The sequence below is a fragment of the Cuculus canorus genome, chromosome 1, assembly GCF_017976375.1.
Source record: "Cuculus canorus isolate bCucCan1 chromosome 1, bCucCan1.pri, whole genome shotgun sequence".
NCBI classification, from domain to species: domain Eukaryota; kingdom Metazoa; phylum Chordata; class Aves; order Cuculiformes; family Cuculidae; genus Cuculus; species Cuculus canorus.
In genome coordinates, this window is record NC_071401.1 from 170,411,486 (window position 1) to 170,426,364 (window position 14,879).

Consider the following 14,879-nt stretch of genomic DNA (forward strand, 5'->3'; position numbering starts at 1 on the left):
ACTGTTTTGGAGAATCTCCAAAAGCAACCTCTCAACTTCAGTATTGCTTCACAGAAGGTAAAAACTTTTTTGCTTAAGTCCTCAAAGTAACCCACATGTAGCTCATGTCTAGTTGGAAGGCAATGTGCCTTCAAGAAATGAGTGAGCTTCTTATACTTGAGGCATCTAACGGTGTGTGATAGCCCTGATAGTAATGTATTCCTTCTTTATTCCCTCCCTCCCTTCCTCCCCCAGTCCCAAATATGGATTTGCCAGCATTCCTAAAGCTGTTCCTGTTAAATTTTAAGAGTAACGTGTAGTAGTAGTGCTACTAGCTGATTATTTGCATGTGCTTAAAGCCTTCTGACTACTGCAGTGTAAGTTCCACTGGAGCATACCGTAGTTGTTTCAAAGTACCCAAACAGTAGGAGCTGGTGAGATTTTTTTTTGTGTGTTTTTTTTTTTAAAAAAAAAAGGAAGGCTTTTGTTGATCTTGGTTTCTAGAAAGAGCCAGGTTAAACTTTCAGAAACAGTTCTCCAAATAGAGCAATTTTATGGACTTGTATTAGTATACAAATTCCAGTTGCAAAAATTAGTTGAGTTCTGATGTAGTAAATATTGATCAAGTCCCTTTTAGAGCACAGGCTGCAAAAAGCTTTAGGAAGGCCTTTGTAAATTAATAGGCATGACAATCTCTTTTCTTTTGGTGGATTTTTTTTCTCATGACTGATGATGCTGCTTAGAATATTATGCTGCAAACATGGCAGGTCTTGATTTGCCTGTCTGAATTAGAGGTGTCTAGCAGAGCTTGCACTTTTCCCTTGAAATTGTGTGCTAATCTTTTAGCATGAACCATGTCTCAGAAGTCTGGTATCAGGCTCCACATCACTAGAGGATATTACTTGCATTGTTGAGACATTTTCATGGCACCTGATCCATGGTGAGGCTGTGAGAGCATACCTAGTGTCCAAGACAAACTCTCAAAGTGGATCTTAAGTTTAAATGCTGTGTGTGTTTTGAAAGCTTGATTTATAGTTAAGTAGGAAACAACATGAAGAAGCTTTTTCCTCTCCAAGTTTACTTGCTAGCAGTGTGCTCAGTACTGCCCTACAGAGTGCTTTTGGGTTCCTCCTAGGCTTGATCGTTTTGTGTTTTGATTTGTTTCTTGTGCCACAACATGAAAATCTTCATGGTATTAAACCCCCCAGTTCCTGCTAATTGCCATGTTAGATGGTTCTGTGGACAAAATGCCTTTTAAAAAAGTTTTAAGTAGTTGATGCAGATTTAAATACAAAAAGCTGAGTATAAAAAGAATGCCTTTAAGTAATAGAGCTCCAAAAGTAGGCTCTACAGCAGAAAAAAATTATGATTGCAAATGAAGCTTGTAAAACTGTATGGCATGTTTTGTGCATGGTTTATTTGGCTTGCTTGGTTATGGCTGAACTTGCATATTGGGCTGAAAAGCTTAAAAAAAACCAGAAGAAACTTCATCTGACTGATGAAAATAGATGTAGGGGTAGGCTGGGATGTATGATGTTAAATCACGTGATTACAAACTGGGCATTCCAGCATACCCTTTGGTGTTTGTTAAAACAGTTTTTCTTTTATCTTTGGTAAATCTGCCCATGTTTGTCTAAAAATTTCTGGTGAGTTTTGCTTTTCTTTTTCTGTAGGGAGTATATCAGGCTGCTTTGCACCAGTACAACAGCAAACTACAACAGATGTGTGCATACATGCATTTGTTCATACAGCATAGGGTCTACAAGTTAATCCAACTTGTAAAATGGTCCCAGGTGGCCTGTCTGCTTATAAGTAGTATACATTAATAGCTGAAAGAATAATTTCTCAAGTTTTCTATCTCACCTCACTTTAAAATTCTTTGTCAGCTTTGGTAGCTTGTGGTTAAAAAGTGTATCTGCATTGCCTTCTTTATTTATTATTTAGGTTAGAAATGTGAAAATTTATGGAGGAAAAACATATGATGTCTGGGGAGAATTTAGATTAGAAAAAACTATCAGACAAGGACAGTTACAGCAGTGATTAGTAAGAATAGGAGAGGTTTTACCATTTCCTCTGTTCAGAGGATGTGACTGCTGTTCTTCAACCTTGGATCCTGTTGAAGGAGGTACTGTAGGGTTAAGGCTTCTCTTGGGCTGTAAAACCTACTTGCTGCTTGAATTGATTGGTTACTGATTCTCTAGAGTCATGGTATATAGTAGTTTTGATACTGATGCAATGAATCAGTAAAACATATACTTACATAAAACATATACTTACAACGGCAGCTACTTGTGCTAACCTAATTATCAAAGGTCTGGATGGCTGTTTTACTTACAAGCTCCACCAAAATGTTAGAACTGTGGAAATTTATTTTAAGACAGCAACTAGTGGATGGATTTAATTTAGAGTAGCTCTTCCTACTGTGAATCGTCATGGAGCTGGACTCCAAAAGGTAACATCTTTCAGGTCTTCATCCATTAGTACCTTCAGTGTGTGTAAGATATTAGATTAATCTAGATGGTTTGAATGACAGGCTATTGCTATTTTATTGTTTCACATCTGGGAAAACAAGTTGAAGAGATTTTCTGTGTAAAATCATGCATTCAGGGGGAGCGTATGTTATTTGTGTGTTCTCACAGGGATATGTTAGGCTGCTCTTTAATAGTACTTGTTAATAGTATAGCTGTTAATTGTCAGCTAAACCCAAGAAACTGATTGTTTTACAGGATGTAACTGTCAGTACTAGTAGCACACACACTGCCATAGGGGGTGTGTGTGTGTGTATAGTCACATGTTCATCCTTCATAATTAGAAGGAGCAGAGGTTTTCTGTATTTTGAAAAATCAGAAGAGTCTGCAAAAACTGCAATTTTAAGATAAGAGCCTAAGTTTCAGTCGTGTTTAAAGGTTACTAGCTAATTGAAAACAATTATCACTGGCTTTTAGGTAAAAAACTGCTACCAACAACTGTTTAGCTATGGGGCCAGCAGAACAAGTAATGGCAAAAAGGAGCAATTCTGGCATGTCTTCATTGGTGCCAATGGCAGTGAAATGAACAGTATTTAACACTCTTGGCTGGTTGCTAAACAAGTATTTAAAGAATGCAAGCTTCAGCTGACCTTATCCCACTCGGCAGCTGGAGTCTAGTTTACTCAAGGCGGATTTAGCCAATCTAGACTTCAGTAGCAGCATTGTTAGGTATGTGTCACTTTTGCTGTTTAACAGTCTGCCTGGATCAACTTTGTTGTGAAATGCAGCAAGCAGAGCCAAGTCCTAACGGTGGTGTGACAGGCTGTCCTCCAGGGAAGTTGAGTCAGAGCTGCTGAGTTGACTGAAGGGGCGCAGATGCACTGTCAATTGCATTATGGCTCTGTGCCTGGCAGGAGTAGCTGGGACATTCAGTGGGCGCCTCCTGCTTTGCTGTCTTCTGTGCTGGTGTTATTACAGAGCAGTGCAATGGAAGGGAAGTGATAAAGATGGTGAAAACCTGGAGTTCTTATCTCTTCAATAACTGTAGAGCTGAACTGTGTTGTGCCAGCTTTATGCTGTGTAAATCAACTAAAATGGGTGAAGTCATTAGAAAAGGCGGAGTTTAAGGTAGTTGAGGCCAATCATGCGTGCTGTGTTACATTCTACTTTCAACAAACCTGGTTAAGTAGCAATTCTTCTGTACGGTTGCAGCTGTGGAAGCATTGGAATTGTCATGATTCCTTGCAAGCTTGTCCTGCCGAGGCCAAATGCAGCTGTAGAGCCTGCAGCCAGCCAGTGTGGTGGTGGCCTGACCGTGCTTGGTCTCTCACTGCCCTGCACCAGGAGCCTGGTCAGAGGGGTGAACCTTACGTTAAGGGAGTGGGGTCTTGCATTTACCAGACTTAGTAGGAAGGATTACTGGATGCTAGTAAGCAGAACATGAATCTGGAGCGCCACTGAGGACTTGTTTAAGCTGGGGGTGATTCAAAGTACCAAGCACGAGTCACGGCTGACCTGCCAGTGCCAGCAGCAGGCTGGTGCCATATGCAGCCCTGGCTGCACTGCAGGTGCCTGAGGGTATGGGGAGCACGTGGGGAATTGGCCAGTCCCCAGGGATGGGGCAGGAGAGCTCCAATAGAGGCTTTAAGGCAGGGAGGGGGCACCGCTATGCCCCTGACTCCCCACGGAACAGCCCTCCCTACCGGCCTTCAGCATGAAAGCGCTGCTGTCCTCAAGTGTGCTGCAGCTGACCTTGGCAACAGCATCCATGGGGAGCACAGAGCGCTTTGGCACTGTCTCCAGAGGCTAGCAGTGCTGCCCCTTCCCCAGCTAGGGAAAGTCCCAAAGGGGCTGGTCTGTCTGGAATACTTGAGTGAAGAGGTTGGAGATCCCTCAAGTCTGGCTAAGTTTACACAAAGATAAAGAAAGATAAGTCTGCACAGATGGCTTAGCATGGCAATGCCTTATACCCCTGTAGAAAAGTTTCAGGAGTGTATTTGGCTCAAAGTCATCTGCTAAGAGCACCAATCCTGTAATCTGTGCTTCACAGCTTCATGAACAGGTGAGTGGCCAGTGGCCCTGGCTGCAGTGATGGCAGGTAATATAGAATCATAGAATAGCTGGGGTTGGAAGGGACCTTAAAAATCATCCGGTTCCAACCCCCCTGCCATGGACAGGGACACCTCCCACTAGATGAGGCTGTCTAAGACCCCATCCAATCTGGCCTTGAACGCCTCCAGGGATGGGGCAGCCACAGCTACTCTGGGCAAGCTGTGCCAGTGCCTCACCACTCTCACGGTGAAGAAATTCTTCCTTACGTCTAGCCTAAATCTGCCCCTCTCCAGTTTATACCCATTGCCCCTCGTCCTATCACTACAAGCCTTTGTGAACAGTCCCTCCCCAGCTTTCTTGTAGCCTGTTGCCACTAGAAGGTCACTATAAGGTCTCCTCGGAGCCTTCTCTTCTCCAGACTAAACAACCCCAACTCTCTCAGCCTGTCCTCCTATGGGAGGTGCTCCAGCCCTCTGACCATCCTTGTAGCCCTCCTCTGGACCCATTGCAACAGCTCCATCTCCTTATGTTGAGGATTCCAGAACTGGACACAATACTCCAGATGAGGTCTCACCCCATGTCAAAGCCTCCCAGATTGCAGGTGACAGCTGTTATCCAGTAGTATAATATCTATTTATTCCTGGTAGGTGAAGGTTGAATCTCATCAAAATTCTTGCTTTTGACTGAGAAAAAGTCCAAGCAGGAGTTCAAACCAGGCGTGGGGGTAGCGTCTTAAACTAATACATTTGACTCTGGTAAATCATACAGGCTGGAGTGCGGACACAGGAGGCAGTTGAAGCAGCTGTCTCTGATCAGTTAGTTCCCTGCGAGACGATATGGTTTTATGCATATCTCGATGTTCGACAAGCGGTTCCCGTCCCCCATTCGGGGGCGGAGGGGCAGGGCAGGGCCTCGGCCCCACCGCGCCTGCGCCTCATGCCGCCAATCGCCGCGCGGTTTGTTGGGCCGCGGCCCCGCCCCCCCACGCCGGCGAAGGACAAAGTGACTGAGCCGGGTGCGCGTGCAGCTGGTTCGCGCGCCGCCGCCATCTTAGGAGGTGAGTGTGGGCCGCCCGGCGGGGCCCGGTGCCGGCCGAGGGGCGAGGGACGGGGCTGCCTGGCGGGCGCGGGGCCCCCCGGCCGGGACCCTCATCCCTCCCTTTTCTCCTCCGTGTCCGGGCTCTACCGTGCCACGTCGCTCTCCTCTTGTCGCCCGCCTCAGGTCACCATGTTCTCGTCCATCGCGCCGCTCTCCCGGCTCAACCCGTTCTGTGCGCCGCACTTCCAGCTGGGCCAGGATGGCGTGAGGAGGCGCACGGAGCCGCCCGCCACGCGGCGGAGCCTGGCGGCAGCGGCCGCCGAAGAAGGTGAGAGTGGGGGGGGGGAGCGCCCGTTTGGAGGACGAGGAAGGGCACGGGCGGTGCTGCGGCCTCCGCTGCTCCTGCAGCGCCTCTGCGGCCGGGAGGGGCTCCGGGGAGGCTTCGGGGCAGGGGGAGCGCCGTTTTGGAGATGGAAAAGTGTTTTTTGTGGCTCTCCTGGGCCTACAGGAATCGGGGAATGAGGCTGTAGGCCCGCACCATTTCATTCCATGGAGAAGAGCAGCCGTCTGAACCTGGATGCCTTTGAAAGACCATCTCTCTCTGTTTTTTTTCTCTTTTCTTCATATGTTTTTCCTGTTTGTTCACAGCTGGACATCTGAATATCCAGATATATTAGAGGTGGTTATAGCCATTCTGTTGTGGTTTTTTTAAATCTATTTCCACTTATAGTTGTAGGACGTACACCAGAGAACGGTGCAGAGGTACAGTGATGCATTTTAGAGTTAAGTGTGTTTCCTGTATGTTACCTAATCACTTTCATGACTCCTGAAGGTCACACCTTGATGGTACTCCTAACAGCAGAGGTAGATGTTAAAATTCTAGCTCTTTTAAGTTGTTAACAACTTAAAAGCATTTCCCTGTTTTTATATAAAAAAAAAGGAAGTGCTTTTAGTAAGATATGTCTTCTGAAGTATTGTGATTATTGAAGTATGTCGATGCTCTTCCATGAGTATTCATGTCATGCATGAAAGAGAAACAGAAGGGGGTATTGGATTTCATTAGGTTTTCAAGGAAGTACTTCTGGCTTTCAGTGTGGTAGCCTTGTTGCTAGCTAAGTAAAGCACTAAAAGCTAAGCTTATTCAGTAGACATAGGTATTTCCTAGGAGCATTATGCTTAATCTTCATCCTGTTGCTGGGCTGGCGCAGTCAAAGGTGACCAGACTGTTAGTCTTTTGTAGTCCTTTCTGCTATGTTCATTATTTCATGTACCAGTTCATTCTCTGGCCTTCGTATTGAGAGAGTAACACGTTGCAGAAGATATCCGACCTTACACAAGGTCACACAAAGTCAGTACAAACCACAAGACCTGAGTTCAGCTCCGGACAGCAAGCATAACGCAGCTCAGAGACAAAGTGTTTTATGATCAGCTCTTGGAATTTGTCCTTGTTAATGTGTCAGATTAGAAGCAAATAAATGAAATGGTTGTAATGTCAGTGTCTTAACAGAGCGGACACTGGTTTATGCTGTATATTTATTTTTTAGCAGCTTCAGGGTATTTTTCTTAAGTCAATATCTAGGTTTTCTTCCCTTCCATACTACGTGTTTAGGTGGTTCTCTTTTCAGGTAGCATTTTTTTTGGGAAATTTGACTCTACTTCTGACATAGAAATTCTGGCATCTACTGTGGCTTTTTTCCCTAATACCACTATGAAATTAATTACCTGTAAAGATCAGGCCTAATGGATACTGGTTTACTTTTCTTAATTACTGCTTTTGAACACCTAGCTGACAGGCCAGTCTAAATAGCATTGTAATAAAGTAGATACATAAAACTTCACTGTTCTGTGGCTTCTACGAATGCGTGCCTCTGGCAGTTGAGGAACATGAATTCTAACAGCAAATTGTCATGAAAAAGGGAGTGTGAACAAACATTTCTGGTATTGGGACAGCAGAGTAACTACTGCAGTATTTTTGTGCTGCAAGCCAAAGATGCAGCTAGACAGAGCGACCCTGTAATATAGACTCAGTCTCTGTTTTCTGATTACACCTGCCTAGGCCTTGTTTGTGTTCTAACCAGTCATTCTGGCAAGTTGTAAACAGACTATTACTGTTGTCTGCAAATCTACCAGCGTAACTAAGCTGTTTAGAGGTACATGTATGTCCCAGAACAGTGTATTCACAGTCCTGACCAGTATCTCAGTTTTCAAAATTCTCATAGATTATGCGTTATTCTGACTGTTAACTGATTTCTTGCTTCAAGTTTAGGCTTAATACAGTATCTATGATTTTATGTTTGTGAATTTAGAGTAAAATAAAGATGATATTTTTACGGTCTTGGCAATTAGTTTTATAGAGTAAGGTGAGAAATGTGTAAGTGGAATGTGATGTAAAATCTGGAACATTTTGGGAAAGGCCTCTTAAGATAGGAAACTTATGAACTGGATAAGCCTGCTAATGTTAACTCATGCTGTCTAGCTGCTGTTGAATGTAATTGTAAATTTTTATTGGTGTTCATGAAGGAATTTATTTCAGAAGTGAAAAAAAAGACACACAAAGAAGCTCTGTTTAAGACAGATTTTTGCCATCCTTTGTTTTTCATTAATGTTTCTCTGGAGATACTTCCCATCAAATCAGTGTAACAATTTAGGGTCTATTCCATCATATTAGAGTAACACCAATAGATCTAATAGTGACTAGAATATTCTTTTTTAATCTGGGGAATGTTTCCTATGTAGTGTATTGTTTTCTATATGCTTATTCAGTATATTAGTTTTACTTTTGCTCATATGCTTAGAATGCTAAGCATAGTAGCAGGATTGTGCTGCTACTTTATACTTATTGCATACTGTTAATTGTAAATGTAAATGTTTTCTGATTGCATGTCATCATACACTCTGGCTTCTTCAAAAATGGAAAAGTGAAACTTATTCTTGTTTTTCAGCTCCAGTAACTTTGCTCTATTGGAATTTGTGAAAATTCATAACTTGCTATTTAAGTCTGGATGATTTTATGAACAGTACTGCATGGAACAATCCAAATGAAATATTCTTTGATTAAATGTGATCTGAAAGGTTCTTGAATGAACCATGTTTATGAGCATTGAATGTGATGATGAATAAAATTCTGTAATTTCATGAAACGAGCTGCATAAATCTGAGGCTCTGTATTTGAACATGAGTTCAAATATATATTTGTCTGTATAAAAAGTCTGAAAAATGCTTCAAAATATATCTGTATAAAGAATAATCCAACACTGATCACATAGGTCTATGTGATCATTACTCAAATACAGAAGTTGCACTATCACAGAATATTTAACCAAAGAAATTGTCTCCAGAAAGCTAGAGGAACTGTCTTTTTGCTTAATTCCTTGGTTTAAGAAAATATTGGATGTTGCAACTTTGAGTCTTAATTTCCACTAGCAACTTCTGGGATGAATTTCTATGGCTTAAATGTGCTGTGAGCTAATACTGTTTGTTCCATTGCTTTTTTTAAAGGAACAAATTCAATATGGAAGGCCTGGAATCATATCTTGTCAGTTGAAAAGGTGTTAATTTACAGCAAGGGATTTTTTTAGTATACACTACAATTGAATAATACAGCCTATAAGTTTAATGCTTTTGGGAAGGTAGCACTCTGTCTATTTCCATCAGTTTTGTTTCTCTTTTGATCTTTATTACCATTTATGATTGAATACATGTATATATATGTAATTTTTTTTTTTCTATTAACTAGAATACAGCTGTGCATATGGCTCAGGCAGATTTTTTCTGCTTTGTGGCCTTGGTGGAATTATTAGCTGTGGAACAACACATACAGCACTGGTTCCTCTAGACCTGGTTAAATGCAGAATGCAGGTTTGTTCTGCATGTCGATGTGTGGTGACATTGACAAAGCATGTTTAGTGTGGTATAATTAATCTACTAATGAATCAGAGGCATAAAATATCCCCTGGACAGCACTGTCCAACAGTGCATGGAGTTGTATATAAAAGCATGGTGTGTCTTTATCTTTTGCTGCAGAATACAGTTGTGAATATGGCTCGCTCAAGTTTTACGCTCTCTGTGGCGTTGGTGGGGTCCTAAGTTGTGGCCTGACACATACTGCTGTTGTACCACTGGATTTAGTGAAATGTCGTATGCAGGTTTGTATTAACTTAAATGTTTCTTAAACTTTTTCTCCATGTAGCCAGCATATTAAGAGTTTACAGTAGGGATGCAGTCTTCTGGATGACAGGAAGTGAGTAAACTTAGTCAAGTCTACTGCTGTGTAAGACTAACAAAAAACCACCTTCAAGAGTAGCAGAGGCATTTAGGATAAGCTGGATTGATTATTGACTATATTTAAGGCACCTTTAAGTGGCTATATTTGCTAAAAAGGCACCCATGACATTGCTATTCTTTGCTGGCTGGTAGGCCATCTAGCACTATTTGTGTGCTTTAGGATGAAAGAAATAGTATCTTTGGTCTTCTGAAGATCTACGCTTTTTAGCCTGAAGTGACATGCATGTATGATTTGATTCATTAACATTGTGGACATCTCTGCATGGCTTATGAATCAGATGCTTTCTAATGATGTCACTTGGAATCGAGTGGGTAAAACTTGATATGATATTGGTAAGGCCATTGGTGCTCATCGCTAGTTTCCTTGAAGTCGTTCTTGATTGTACTGAAAGGAGGGTTGTCACATTGCACATAATTTGCAATAGTAGCTTCCCCATTACATTTGTATAGTTAGTGAACAGCTGTGGATAAAAACATACTAATGGATTTATTCAGGCAAGTCTGTGCCTCAAGATCGAAGCAAATTAAAACATGATTCTAAGTTTCTGGAAATATGTTAGTTAATGACTTCCCTGTTGTGTAGGCTGACACTGATTATAAAAGTGGCAGTTTTGGAATACTTGAGATTCTGAAACGAGAAGGGAACTGTGAATTAGTCCAGCCTACTAGCCACACTACGATAGTCTTCGTATGCATATGCATCTTCATACTCTGCATATGATACTCTTCAAATTGTGTTTTTCTGGAAGGCCTTCATTTAGCATTCTTTACAAGAAAGTATTTTTTTGATACTTCAGAACACCCAAAACTTCAGGCTTAAGCTGGTAGTTCTGCACACATTGGGCAATCACAGGCTGCATCAAATCAGGGCAACATGCTGTTTTCTACAAAATTTGCATTAAGACCAACTTAACTGACTAGAAGTTCTCTATTCCTACTAATAAGGAATAGCTGTAGCTGGGTATGTGTTTATTTCTGAAAATGTAGCATAAGTGCACTCTTCCATTGTTCAAATTTCAAAATCCAAGGTCAGTAGCTTGACTACCCATGCCTAAGGTTGAGTTTCCTGAGAAGGAGGAGATTGGTCACATATAAGGAGGGTGTAGTATCTCAGACAGTTCTTAGTGTGACTGCAAATTGGGCTAATGGGCAAAAGCCTGAGAGCTACACAATATACAGTTGTGAGCATATACATACAGTTGAGAGCTGCATATACAGTTGTGAGCAAGGCCTTGTACTTCTCAGGCTTCAACTTCTTGATGGGTGTGTTAGGCTTTGGCTACCAGTCCTGGGCTTCTTGCATGGTAAGGGTGGTGATACTTCCCCTTCCTTCTCCAGGACTTAATGGAAGGTGCAAGAGGAGGGTTCCCTGTGGATTCCAGGTGTGACCTTTTAAAACCTGTCAGCATTTATCTCTACAGATCAAGTACAAAACACATTATTAATCCTTCCTAGATTCTCCTGGAAGAAATCCATTGCCTGCCCTCTCATATCTTTTAAGAAGATGTTACCTTTTGCATTCATAATTAAGCATGGTTCTGACATGAACGTAGTCTTGTTTTACAGTGCTGAATTAAATGTGCAATTTTCTAAAATTCTGAATCTTTTAAAATAGGCATGTTTAGGTGAACTATTTCTCAAGTATCTTGTTGCCAGACTGCAGACAAAGTATCCATCACTGCAGGCTGGCATACATGTCCCCTATATGCTCTTTCTGAAAGCTTTGTTTGACTTCTACTTATTTGTCTTCCTTTTTATCCCTCTGAGGAAATGTTGGATGATGTGAGACACAAAACCTAACAGTGTGGTATGACTTAAACAGATCATTCTGACACAAGTTAAGAATTTCTGTTAAATGGTTTCCTTTCATATGAAACATAATTATTCAAGTTGGTCTTCTTTTAATTTTTGATAAGTTATTAATGAATTTGCACTCAAAGGTTTGTGTACAGAAATTATTTTATATGTAGCCTTTACTGTGAAGTCAAGATTATGAGTGTAGAAGTTCTTGAGTACTCTTCGATCCGCTTTGCTCCAGCTGACTGTCTGGAGGTATCAAACTAATATGTTTTCTGATTATGAATCTCATAACTCATCAGGATTGGTTTGTGGTGACACTTGAATGTATATAGTGTGACACGTAGAATGGATGAGATTGCTGACAGCAGCTGTCAAATTTTTAAAGAATCTGATCTAAACATAATTATAACAGTATGCTACTGACAGTGTTGGAATAGTGTTTTCTGCAATTTTTTCAATACAGAAAGTTGTATTTTTGATTTGGAGAATAAATGTAAAGCAAAATTCAGACAGTTTGTTGTTTCCTGACTATTGAGGAACATACTGGCTGTTAAAATAAGTTAGGATTTGAGACTAACAAGTAACTGTTAGGGTTACATTAGTGTAACCTTGTGGTTAGTACATCTTCTGTCTAGGGAACCTTAGGAAGTCTGCATGAGTAATTTCCAGATTTTATATTTCCGATAGGAAGGTGAGAGGGAAAATAATAAGTTGTATCAAGCAACTAACTGTCTATTCTGTTTAGGTTGATCCACAAAAATACAAGGGCATCTTCAATGGATTTTCAGTGACACTCAAAGAAGATGGCGTTCGTGGCTTGGCTAAGGGATGGGCTCCAACGTTTATTGGATATTCCATGCAGGGGCTTTGTAAATTTGGTTTCTATGAAGTTTTCAAAATCCTATATGGCAACATGCTTGGAGAGGTAAGCCTTGAGTGGTTTACACAAGGCTGTGTATCTGCAATATAATAGTATTAGTAATACAGAGTCATCACAAAAGCACTATTCATTAATAAAAGTTTGTGTTTAAATTCACTTCAGGAAAATGCATATTTGTGGCGTACTTCGTTATATTTAGCTGCATCTGCCAGTGCGGAGTTTTTTGCTGACATTGCTCTGGCTCCCATGGAAGCTGCTAAAGTTCGTATTCAGACACAGCCTGGATATGCTAACACTCTGCGGCAGGCCGCACCTAAAATGTTTGGAGAAGAAGGAATCTGGGCGTAAGTATCTCTTTATTTTAATTTTTACTCTCTGTCAGGTTCTTGATTTTGAGTATTTTTTCCTAATGTAAGACTGTTACTAAAAATATTTTGCTTTAGCTTGTGTAATACTTTTTGGTCTATGTATTTTGAGGTAACAACATACTTCAGGGAATCTGTGCTGAACTGGCTGTTAATTCTACATGCTCCTTAGATCCATCTTTGTGGGTATCTTTGTGCTGAGTTCTGCTAGATAACTTCAGTTTCTAGCAGTTCCAGTCCAAGGTATTCAGCAACTTTTTGGTTGTACAGTCAAAGATGCTTGAGTCATTGGCATGTAAGAGTAATATAACTGCATGTTAGCTTTCTGTTCTGATAGAAGTGGCTGTAAATATACAAGTCATTTATCACTGTCAGGACTGGGCTGATATGCGGACATGAGCCTTACTGTACTTGTATCAGTACTGCATTACTGTTATACATTGTAATCTGAAGAGTGGCTACAAAAATAACTGTAGCTTAGGGATCAGGTAAATTCTGATTTGTGTGGCTGTGTTAAGTTAGTACTCGGGAACTAATAAAACTTCAATTTCTGTTCTGTAAGTACTGAGAAACTTGGGTCTTACAGTGTCAGTATCTGGAAATTGTATTCTCAATAACAACAATAAACTCATTTTTTTTCAAGTTAGAAATGTACCTTAAATAATGGAGAAAATGAAGCTGAGTTTGTCTCTTCTCTGGTTAAGTTTCTATAAAGGTGTTGCTCCACTATGGATGAGGCAGATTCCGTACACAATGATGAAATTTGCCTGCTTTGAACGTACTGTTGAAGCTCTCTACAAGTATGTTGTTCCCAAGCCACGAAGTGAATGTTCAAAAGGAGAACAGCTGGTAGTCACATTCGTTGCAGGCTATATTGGTAAGAAACCTTTAAGTCCTACACTTCATTAATGGACTACTGCAATTCTAGAAGCCTATCCCTTTTCAGAATGTCAAATAGATGTAACTAAAATGGAAGAATTTACTTATAATTTTAAAATGTGCAGTTGAAAAATTATATTCAATCCGTAAGTTGAAAATGTGTCAGTAGTCGGATAACACACTTAATTGTTCTGATGTATTACCAATGTTACTGTCTAATTAAGGTGATTTAAGTGAAAAATCTTGCATCTTTGCTAAACTGGGGAAGGTTTAAGGAAGGGGAGATATCAATATCCAAAGATTCAGAAGGAGTTTTATTTTAGGAGAAGAGGTGTTGCAAGAACAGAACTGAGGTTTTCTTAGTCTCGTGTCACATCATAAGTATGTACCTGCCATCCTTTCAGGATATCAGGAGGCTTGACCTGTGTGGTTTATTAGCAGTTTATTAGAAATTGTGGTTTCAGTTGGTTGTACTTAGCTGTACTATTACTGTATACATTAAAACACCACAGATCTAATGTCAAATTATTCTTTCAGCTGGTGTGTTCTGTGCAATTGTTTCCCATCCTGCTGACTCCGTGGTGTCTGTTTTGAACAAAGAAAAGGGCAGTTCTGCTTCCCAGGTTCTTGTGAGGCTTGGATTCAAAGGTATATCTGTGCTTTCATGTTTTTGATCAAGTGGTTGCGGTATTTTGGGGAGGATTTTTTTTTTCCTGGCTTCTTATGCTACTCCTGCTTTTATGTTTTGGTCTGCAGGTGTATGGAAAGGTCTGTTTGCTCGTATCATTATGATTGGTACCCTGACTGCACTACAGTGGTTCATCTATGATTCTGTGAAGGTTTATTTCAGACTTCCTCGTCCACCTCCACCTGAAATGCCAGAATCTCTGAAGAAGAAGCTTGGTCTAACTGAATAGACAGCTCATGGACTATGCTGGCTGTCCCATGACTTTTATATATTTGACTATGTAGAAAACAAACTCTATGTTATGTCATTATTTGCTGTGCCCTCGTCCTGCATGAGGGTTTAAATTCTGCCACTATCATTGCCTGGAATAAATGAGAAACGGAGTGCTTAGTGTCTGTTCACTACTGCATATGTAAGCTTCATTTCATAGCAGCAAATACCTCAAA

General features: G+C 40.9%; 1 protein-coding gene and 1 non-coding gene across 3 annotated transcripts; both read left to right on the forward strand.

Moving 5' to 3' along the window:
* Nucleotides 1-5,416: 5,416 nt before the first annotated feature.
* On the forward strand, nucleotides 5,417-14,834 carry SLC25A3 (solute carrier family 25 member 3). 2 transcript variants are annotated; one of them, XM_054069879.1, is made up of 8 exons: nucleotides 5,417-5,556; nucleotides 5,721-5,865; nucleotides 9,274-9,395; nucleotides 12,367-12,546; nucleotides 12,664-12,845; nucleotides 13,571-13,743; nucleotides 14,283-14,393; nucleotides 14,502-14,834. In XM_054069879.1, exons 2-8 carry the CDS (start codon nucleotides 5,727-5,729, stop codon nucleotides 14,660-14,662), a joined length of 1,068 nt encoding a protein of 355 aa, XP_053925854.1. In that variant the 5' UTR covers nucleotides 5,417-5,556; nucleotides 5,721-5,726; the 3' UTR covers nucleotides 14,663-14,834. The 2 variants fall into 2 exon arrangements, with proteins under 2 accessions (XP_053925854.1, XP_053925848.1); XM_054069873.1 differs by lacking the exon at nucleotides 9,274-9,395 and adding an exon at nucleotides 9,561-9,682 and having other exon boundaries at nucleotides 5,418-5,556.
* Nucleotides 13,025-13,264, forward strand: LOC128851049 (small nucleolar RNA SNORA53). Its single transcript, XR_008448338.1, has one exon. It is a non-coding gene; the product is annotated as a small nucleolar RNA SNORA53 (small nucleolar RNA).
* Nucleotides 14,835-14,879: the final 45 nt, after the last annotated feature.